Genomic DNA, 10,640 nt, shown 5'->3' on the forward strand with positions numbered 1-10,640 from the left:
AGGCATGTTGCAAGTACGTTTTGGATGACCCCAAGTTAATGGAGGTTAGATTGTGAGAGGCCAGCCAGGAGTGTGTTGGGATAATAAAGTCTAGAGCTGACAATGACATGAATGAGGGTTTCTGCAGCACTTGTGCTGAGGCAGGAGAGGGGTTAGGCATTCTTACACTTCATGATTACAGGGATATGTAGCTGAAAGCTCCTCTTGAGGCCAAATATGACACCAAAATTGTAAACAGTCTGGTGAATGTGCAGTGCAACCCACATTCTACCTAACAGTGGTAGGTGGGGCTGTGCTGTATGGGCAGGCTGCCTGATATACCATGATGGTCTGCCTAAGGTCTCGGCTTGGGACAGAGGAGCTCTCCTGAATGATTACCCTGTAGACTGCTTGACTGACCCTTGTGAGCCCACTGCATTCACCAGTTTCTCTGGCCCCTACTGCTAACTACTGATCTGAGCCTTTCCTACCAATTGGCTGGCAGTCCATTTGCAGACTCACAACATCAAGTCTATTTGTTTCTCCACAGATGCTGCCAGATTGGCTGAGCTTTTCCAACATTTTCTATCTTTATTCCTAATTCTGTTCCAAGTTGTCAGCCTATTAAAGACAGTGAGGGGTTTGGGTGTCGCTGCTGGTTCTGCTGGCCCAGTCAGATCGCCAACAGTTCCAGATCCTCAGCAGTTGCATTGGCTGAGGTGGATGCTGCTGAGAAAGGTCGGAGATCACATGGCCGCTTCAAAATGGAGGTGCTCTTAAATGAAATTTTCAGAGGGTCAATTCAGGAAGAAGGGGGAACACCTCCTAAGAAAGTGTTTGGATTGTGAGTGCAGTTCCCTTTCTGAGGCATTTAGCGTCTGTTCCAGTGGCCCTCAGTTGGCCTCAGTGAGACAACGTCCATTGAGCTAGAGGATCTCCATACATGGTGGTGCCATGCTCCACTGGTGGCAAAATGCCAACAGTGCCAAACCACCGTTCGGGGTTTTAAATATGCAAATTAGATGCCTGCTTCAGTTCAGCAGGTGGCCAATCTGTTTCCCAAGTTGTCCCTGGGAAATCTTTCTGGCAGCAGAAATGCAATGGGGACAGTCCCAAAATTGGAATCCCTGCTTTTGAGCATACCATCATGAGTTTGGGAGAATTCACTCAAAGCTTCATTTGGAAGTCAGCTCTTCTATCTTAAAACACATCAGAACATTCAATCTGACTGTTAAATGTAACGATTAAGCTGTGGCAGTTGAGCACATTTTTGTTCTTCAGATGTTGCATTCATTCCTCTCCAGATGGAGACAGTTGTAAACATAATATATAAAATATTCATTTTTGAAATCAAAGTGCATTAACATATAGAAATTGTTTAACTTCTGTATTGACAAGTTAGCTGACTTTTATTTCTCTTCCTATAGCGTTGGGTGTATTTTTTGTGATCCAAAAGCTCCTATAAAAACGTGCACAAGGTTTAGAGCTAGAGTTCTTATTTTCAGCATTGATATTCCAATCACACAAGGTTTACCAGTAAGTACAATTGTTTTCTTTCTGTATTTTTTTTAGAATTCAGTAAATAATGAGATTAAAAATAAAATTGTAGATTGTCGTCAGATTTCCACACTCGGGATATTACAGTGAATCAATAACATAACCCATAAATTCACATGACCTGCAAAGCATTCTAGCTTGTTTTGTAAACACAGAATATCATAGAATCCTACAGTACAGAAGGAGGCCATTTGGCCCATTGAATCTGCACCAACCACAATCCCACCAAGGCCCTAACCCCATGCATTTACCCTCACTAGGGGTGGCAAAATGGCACAGTAGTTGGCACTGCTGTCTCAGCACCAGGAGTCCAGGTTCAATTCCGGCCTCAGGTCACTGGCTATGCCGAGTTTGCACATTCTCCTTGTGTCTGTGTGGTTTCTTCCGGGTGCTCCAGTTTCCTCCCACAATCCAAGATGTGCGAGTGAGATGGATCGGCCAAGCTAAATTGATTCTAATGTCAGGGGTATTAGCAGTCTAAATATGTGGCGTTGCAGGAATAGGGCCTGGGTTAGGTTGTGGTCTCTGCATGCTCGATGGGCTGAACGGCGTCCTTCTGCACTTTAGGGATTATATGATTCCAGTCTCCCTGACGCTAAGGGGCAATTTAGCATGGCTAATCCACCTAACCCATACATCTTTGGACTGTGGGAGGAAACCGAAGCACCCAAAGGAATCCCATGCAGACGTGGGAAGAACAAACAAACGCCTCGCTGACAGTGACCCAAACTGGGAATCGAACCTAGGTGGCTGGTGCTGTGAGGCAGCAGTGCTAACCACTGTGCTGTCATGCATTGCAAGCAAAATTTGAGACCAAGACCTGCATTAAATTTTCTTTATTTTAATTAATTTGGCTTCCTTTCAGTCCTTTGGAGCTAAATAATCAAACTCACTTGTACAAATAATTGAAGTCATTAAACATTTGAACTTTTTAGCAAAGGCATCCTGAGGTGTCCTAACTGCATTTTATGAAATATTTGTTGAAGTTGGAAAAATAACTGATAAACTTATTTTTTTAAATATTGAAATGTAACTAAAACTAATACGGTAGAGTCATTTTAAGTAGTGTGGCTAAGCAAAAATGAAATCACCTTTTAGTGATCTGCAGAACCATGTGCTAATCCATAATCAGTATTTTGTTTATTTCAGTGTTTAAAGTAGATTCATGCTCTTACCCACCTCTTCACACTAAATGAACCCTTACTGCAGTAATCATGTTCCCATTTCAAATCCTATTTATGGAAGCAGTTGTGTTATTTTGTACACCCATCTTGTGATGGTTGTATTTGAAACTGCATATTTTTATTTTATTCAAACACTGGAGAGATGTGTCTGCAGGACTGGTGGAAGGGGCTCAAAATGCGGCAAAACCCGGAATTCGCGGATCTTGCTGGCGCGATCACGACTTCCGATTTCGCTGCCCCCTCGCCAGTGATGTAATCAGATTCTCGCCCACAATCGTGAGTAAAAGTGAGTAAAGCCTCCAGGGGAAGAGGGACAATGCCAGACAGTAGCCTGGCAGTGCCCCTGGCAAAGGTTGGCACTGCCAGGGTTAGGCACTACCATGACCATGCCCATGTGATAGTGCCCACCTGGCAGTGTCAGTCTGTGCTAAAGGGCAGTGTTGGGGTCAACCCCATTGGTAGCATCATGGGAAGAGGAAAATTCAATTATTTTTGCTGGTGTTGGTGGAGATCAGATATGGGAGCTGGGGATGTCAGCATGGCCATTTGGGAGGTGGGGGTGGGGGCCGATATTGACTTTGGTGGGGGAAGGGGGGTGGAGGAGGGAGGGGTCCGATGTTCAGTGGAGTGGAAGGGATTTGCCGGCATTGCCAGCTCTGATGGGAGAAGAGCAGACCTCTATGTTGGGCAAGGTGCGAGGATTATTCATGTTTGGATCAATGTTCCCTTTAAACATAATGCCCTGAACTCAGTGCAGCCGGGCTTTGCTGGCGTGTTGAGGCACTGCCTCCTTGCATGATAACATGAAACAATGTGGTAAGATCTGGAGAGAAACACGCCAGTTTTCTCACTGGAACCAACACTCTGCCAAATTCTGGTAAGATCTCCCCCACTGAGTAAACTTTGAAGCTGTAAGATTGACTAAAAAGGAACTTGTTCAGTAGGAATAGGAAATGCAATATAATGCTGTTTGTTTTAATGTTTGCTTTGAATCTGTAGCTAGTTTTAAAGTATGGATTGTACCTTTATTAACAGGTTTTATTACACTATCAAACTTTAAGTGAACCATGCACAATCAGGAGGCTAGTGAGCATTCTGCACAAGAGCACAGGAGAGGTCCTGAAGAAAAAACCTAAGTAAGGATCATTTAAAACATCTGTACATTTATTTGACTGTTATCCTTCATAGTTTTACTAACATGGGGAATTCAAAAGTTAATTTTGGTCAGGTCAAACCTGATAAATTGTTACAATATTGGTTTTAAAATTGTTCCTCATTTATTGATAACCCCTGTAACCATTTATCAGACCAATAAGGGAATCTTCTCCCAATGCTCTCCCGGTATCACTTGTGAACTAATTCAAGCTCTGAGAGTCACCTGCTTGTTATTTATCACTTTGTTTGAAGTGTGATCCCTCATTGGGCATCTCCTCTGATTGTGTGGCTAAGATTGGAACTAGTTGATATTGGAATTGGAAACTTGAATAACCCTTCCCTGCTGTACTGCACTATTTAAAAGTATTAATTTAACTTCTCATCAAGCAAAATAAGCTGGTAATTGAAATGTAATAATTGCAATTAAGTTCATATTTATCATGTCTACCTTGAATAATCTTGCTGGATTCGGATATGTGAAGTTGCCTTTGCTTTTAAATATTGTATCGTTCCTTGCCTATTAGTGCACAATCTATTAATAAAAGCAATTCTGTACATGGTATTGGCCATCCAAAACTGCAGAACATTTTGAGCTGTTTTCCACTTTTAACTGCAATTGCATGAATTAACTAATAGGACGGTGATGGAGTTGTATAACACTACCATGTCTGCCACAAGAAACTGGTGCAAGATTCCCCTAGTAACAGAATACAAAAATAAAAGCTGTCTTTATTTTTAAAAAATTGTTTGTCTTTCCCATGCATTTTCTAGTCCTTGCATCAGCTGAATTAATACAATAAACATTTGCAATAGTAGGTGATCTTTCAGTTCAGAATGAGAGAATTTCTTGTCCCCAAAAGGATTCTGTGATCCTCAAATAAATTTTCACATTGATATGGGTGGCAGAGTGGTTAGCACTGCTGCCTCACAGTTTCAGGGACCTGGGTTCGATTCCAGCCTTGGGTGACAAATTCTCCCTATGTCTGCATGGGTTTTCTCCAGGTGCTTTGATTTTCTCCCACAGTCCAAAGGTGTATGGGTTAGGTTGATTGATTGGCCTTGTTAAATTGCCCCTCAGTGTCAGGAGTTTAGCAGGAGGTAAATACATAGGGTTACTGGGCAAGAGCCTGGCTGGGATTGTTGTTGGTGCAGGCTCGATGGGCTGAATTGCCCCCTTCTGCAAAGTGGGGATTCTGTGACTTCTATTTTGCAAGACAGTCTGTAAGTTCATTGTTTTCTTTCACGGTAACTCTGTCAGTTTTGAGAAGGATTTAATTATGTTACTCATTTGGATCAAAGCTGTCCAAATTGTCTAGCTCACCATGCATGTCAATGCTGCTTAAAAAATATTTGAGCTATTTTATGAATCATAATTATTTGGGGATTCATAATAAATTTTGGATGAGTTGATAGAACTGAAGTGAAATATCCCTTTAAAAATTCATGTAAAGTACAGTGAGTTATATACAAATTTTGTACAAAATTTGGAAAAAAATTAAATATTATGAAAGATGTGAGCAAGCAGTTTTGGAATACCTAAATTTAGACTTTGATCAAGTACTTGGGTGGGTTGTAAGCTCAGAAATCAAACCACAATAATGTGCTGTTATAGCTGTGGCTAAATATAACGCAGAATGAACACTGTGTGTTTAATGAATTCCTGCATTGTTAGTGAGTTTCATTACGCAGAAAATAGAGAAATTCTGTCTCTACTTGTGCATATATTCCAAGTGCTTGGGGCTCAGTTTACCTAAAATTAGCTTCAGGTTTCAAGGAGGTACTGCTTTTTTAATCCCTCTCACAGAACATAAGAATGTAAGAAATAGGACCAGGAGTAGGCCATCTAGCCCTTCGAGCCTGCCCCGCCATTCAATAAGATCATGGCTGATCTGAAGTGGATTAGTTCCACTTTCCCGCTTTCTCCCCATAACCCTTAATTCCCCTGTCTATCAGAAACCCATCTACCTGTGACTTAAATATATTTAGCGAGGTAGCCTCCACCACTTCAACGGGCAGAGAATTCCAGAGATTCACCACCCTTTGAGTGAAGAAGTTCCTCCTCAACTCCGAATCTCAATATCCGTCTGATTCAAAGCTGGTCTGGTTGACTTCTAAATAAATCTATGAAGTGCAAATAAGTACAAAGGAGATTGATGTTGAATATGTAAATAGTCAAAAGGTCTCTTTGTTCATAAGGGTTGGGGGAGGGCTACTTCATTACTTTACTAGTTAATCAGAGAACTCTAACTAGCAGAATGCTATGGTTCCATTGAGTAGTTCCCTGAATTGCGGCTAACGTTGAGACAGACTTGCAAATGATAATAGAATCATAGAATCCATACAGTGCAGAAGGAGGCCATTCAGCCCATCGAGTCTGTATCGATCACAATCGCACGCAGGCCTAATTCCTGTAACCCCACATATTTACCCTGCTAATCCCCCGACACTAGGGTCAATTTAGTATGGCCAATCAACCTGACTGTGGGAGGAAATTGGAGCATTGGGAGGAAACCCACACAGACACAGGGAGAATATGCAAACTCCACACAGGCAGTGACTTGAGACCGGAATTGAACCCAGGTCCCTGGCGCTGTGTGAGGCAACAGTGCCAAACACTGTGCCACTCATGATGATAATGATGATTCAGGGGAAATTATCAAAGGAAGCAATGGGCCCTATTTTACCATTTTAATTCTAGGCGCTGGGCGGACTTGAAACTGGGAGTGTTTCAGATCCGATTTTTAGACCCATTCTCAGGTGCCCCCATACTCACTCTGCATGCAGAAATATAGCAATTCATAATTGAGCTGCATCAGTCTGTGGGAAGGGCCTAATGTGCCCGAAACCCTGCAGTTCCACGCATGCGCAGAAAAAGAAAGTCATAGAATGCCGCTTCCCTGCCACATCACTCCTGGGCAAGATAATATCTGCCCCTGGCCTCCACAGACATTGCCCCACCCCCATAACATTACTGACCCGCGTCATCCAGACCGATCATGGGCCCCTCCCTGCTTCCTCCCATCGATCTCAGGCAGAGTGGCCCCCCCCACCCCCTTCACTGATAGGCAGCGAACCCCTATTTCCCCCAAACGATCTCAGGCAGAGTGGCAGTGGTCCCTTCCTTTCCCCCTCACTGATCTGAAGCAGAGTGGAGATAGACCCCCCCTTAAAACACGCCCCCCCCCCCCACCCCCCCAAACACCTCCCCCCCACCGATCTCAAGCAGAGCCAAATCGGACTTTTGTGGAGCATGTCAGTCTTGCGCCGATTCTGGATGGGCAAATGCAGTGGTAAAGGGGAAAGTGCCAATAACGTTGGGTGTGTTGCCCATTAAATCAATTTAAATACATGCAAATGCACTTAAATGGCCATTGCACCCGTTTCAGAGGTGGCCCCAATCACAGCCATTTTTGGCTCTTGGTAAAGGGGGATCCAGTGCAGAGGTGGGCGCAGATTGCGCTACCTGCCTCACATCTGACTTTACGAAGTTTATGCGCCAAACGTGATGGTAAAATCAGGCCCTATATACAGCTTTGGGATTCAAAAAAGATAGCTTCCAAAATCTTTAAGTGTTAAAGATTTTGAAATTATTATACCGGTCAACTGTTGATTATGAAAATTCCAGTTGATAGGGCAGAGATGTTTGTAAAACATGTTGGCTCTTGTGCTGTCTTGAATTATGAGCCAGGAGGTCTTGTATCAAATTTCTTACTGTTTTCATACTTTGGTTATAATCTTCTTCAGGTGTTTGACTAAAGGGCAGAATGCCTTGATAGAGCTGCAAGCCCAGAGACCTGTCCCTCTGGAACTCTACAAAGACTTCAAAGAGCTGGGTCGTTTTATGTTGCGTTACAGTGGGTCCAGTATAGCAGCAGGGGTAGTCACAGAGGTAACTATCACTTGAAACCTAAAATCTGTTTGATTTTCCACTCTATGAAACTGTAATGCACGTTTAATTTAACTAACAAAACCACATCCTTAAGTTATAAGCTTCTTCTTTAGCTTTAATTGATTCCGTTCTTACTAGCTGTGGGACTTCCCCTTTTTATTTAACAAAAAAAAGCCCGATAGGTGAGTAAGCATACTGTCCTTTCTCTGCCTGGTATCCAACACTTGAATCTATTGCAAATTGATGGATGGAAATGTTCCCCATTTGCTGTGAAATTATACATGACATGAGATTGAGGAACCTCAGATCAGAGTCCAGTAGGTGCTAGTTTATATTGAAAAAGTACCTCTGGCTTGGTCATAATGAGTCAAGCTCACTCGAACACTATGACATAGAATGTGAGGAGAACATAACATAAGAACATAAGAAATAGGAGCAGGAGTAGGCCATCCAGCCCCTCGAGCCTGCCCCGCCATTCAATAAGATCATGGCTGATCTGTCGCTGCTCAGTTCCACTTTCCCGCCCTCTCTCCATAACCCTTAATCCCCTCTCCTATCAAAAACCCATCAACCCGCGTCTTAAAAATATTTAGCGAGGTAGCCTCCACCACTTCAATGGGCAGAGAATTCCAGAGATTCACCACCCTTTGAGTGAAGAAGTTCCTCCTCAACTCCGTTCTAAACCGCCCTCCTTTTATCTTGAGGCTGTGCCCCCTAGTCCTACTGTCTTTTTTGAGCGGGAAGAGTCTTTCCACCTCTATCCTATCCATCCCATTCATCATCTTATACGTCTCAATGAGATCTCCCCTCATTCTTCTAAACTCTAACGAGTACAAGCCCAGTTTATTCAGCCTCTCCTCATAGCTCAACCCCCTCAACTCCGGTATCAGCCTAGTAAACCTCCTCTGCACTCCCTCCAAGGCCAAAATATCTTTGCGCAGGTGCGGCGCCCAAAACTGCACACAGTACACAGAACTTTACTCCTGATTTAGCACTTAACTTGCGAGGTAATACTGACATTCAGGAATTCGGATGTTTATTCTCTTTTCCTGGCACTCCCCCATCTGGATCAATATTAAACAAAATATTTGATTTGGAGAGCTGGAAATCTACACTAAGTGACTCATCTTGCCTTACCTGAAAAGGTGGATTTCCTGGTTTTAGCTAGATCCCTTTTTAAATTTAGGAACTTTTTCTAAAAGATAATGAATAACTATCAAATATAAAACGCAGTATAACATGTCTTAGTACAAGTTTGTGCTTTTTTAAAATTTAATTTTCTCCCCCTGAAGGAGGCAGTATCTCATGCCCGAAACAATTTTCCAAGGGCTTTAACAACCTGGTGACACTTTACCAAAGTGCTTGTTCTTGGTGTTTGCCTCCAGGTCCCAGAAGCCAAAGTTGAATCTCTTTGTGCACAGCTCTTTATTTATTTGCTTTAAAACGCAAAGTGTACAAAATAAATAACTTCCTTCAGATGACTTCAAACATTGTTATTTAATTAAATTTTGTCAATTGTAGAGGAGTAATTATTCTTTGTCCTGATGAGTGCATTTAAAAATTGAAGTGAAGATACCTTCTCATGTTCATTAACTTATTAGTGTGATTTAATGGGTCGCCAATCTGAAAACATAGTTATTCCATTAAAAAAACGCATGATTTCTGTTATATGATCATTTTAAAGCAAAGTGATTTGACTACAGTTCTTTTAACTTGATTAATTAAGTAACAAGCCCTCATTCAGAATGTGCTTCAGCAATCTAATGTTACTATTGCTTCTTTCATTACAGATAAAAGAATGATGATGGAGAAGGGTTTCCTAATTTTTGACCTTCCTTTGATCTTAAGAAACACAGGCCAACTTGACAATATCCTATAACTTTGGACGATGTAGGAACTGTGGTCGGCAAAACAAAGTGCAATTTATAATAACCCAAAATGGAACCTCAACGAATGTGAATTTGCCTTTTGCAATATTGTGTTCAAGAAAGCAACTGACAGAATGGTTTTCTCAAGTCATTGAGTCATACTGCCAGTAATACCTCCATAAGCAAAGTTGCACTGTGTCTGAGAAGAATCTTGCTACAATATTAGTTCTGGTGATTTTTATCAGCACCCTGCAGACTGATGCATCACACACATTAAAAAAGGAAAATTGTTGGGAACATGATGGGTGACTGAGCTGAAAAACAGTTGACAAATACCCCTTTGGTTTGCCTGCCTCCTGTTTGTTCTTCCATTAGTGTGCCATGATTTACTAATGTATTTATGTGCTGTTCTGCTAACACATACAGATTGACGATAACAAGTAATAAAAGTACTTAGAAACGCCCTTTCAAAGAAAATGATTTGCAGCACATCAGGTGATCAGATGTAATACTCTAACTTTCCACTTTCACATCAGTGGAAAGTATTCCGAAAATATTTATCAAGGTGCAAGTAATTAAAGCTGGTACTGAATAAAATCTAGTTAAATAAAACATTGCTTCACATTTTTGTCATTTGTTGTTTCAATTATGTTTTTAACTAGATTGTGCAGTTGCCTCATTTTTCATCTTTCAAAGCATTAATTCTAGCTGCAAGAGATTTAGGATTTCTTTACATTGTAGCATAGTTTCATTTTGATGCATATGCCCCTTTTCGAAAACAGTGTTGATTCCAACAAGCGCAATAGTCATTCTTGTAGTTTGTTGCTCTAGTTTGGTACTGTAGACCTTTCTATAGCTCTTGAATTGACCAACCCAGAGCTTTCAAGCTTCTTAGTAGCCATGTAAGATGTCAATTTGCATAACATCTAGGCACTTCTCAATTTTCTTTATGATGCAGGGTTTAAAACCAGAATTTTTGCTTTAAAAAATATATATTTTGGGTCTCCC

The 10,640-nt window shown here is 41.7% G+C and overlaps 1 protein-coding gene across 6 annotated transcripts in view; it reads left to right on the forward strand.

Moving 5' to 3' along the window:
• Positions 1 to 10,096, forward strand: part of hbs1l (HBS1-like translational GTPase) — a 141,002-nt gene extending 130,906 nt beyond the window's left edge. For all 6 annotated transcript variants that reach the window (XM_080192729.1, XM_080192723.1, XM_080192725.1 and 3 more), the window contains 4 exons: positions 1,407 to 1,515; positions 3,756 to 3,856; positions 7,620 to 7,764; positions 9,555 to 10,096. In XM_080192729.1, coding sequence (XP_080048855.1) covers positions 1,407 to 1,515; positions 3,756 to 3,856; positions 7,620 to 7,764; positions 9,555 to 9,566 — 367 coding nt within the window. In that variant the 3' untranslated portion in view covers positions 9,567 to 10,096. The remainder of the gene's footprint in view (positions 1 to 1,406; positions 1,516 to 3,755; positions 3,857 to 7,619; positions 7,765 to 9,554) is intronic.
• Positions 10,097 to 10,640: the final 544 nt, after the last annotated feature.

This window comes from Carcharhinus amblyrhynchos, chromosome 7 (assembly GCF_965287045.1).
Source record: "Carcharhinus amblyrhynchos chromosome 7, sCarAmb.v2.hapA, whole genome shotgun sequence".
NCBI lineage: Eukaryota > Metazoa > Chordata > Chondrichthyes > Carcharhiniformes > Carcharhinidae > Carcharhinus > Carcharhinus amblyrhynchos.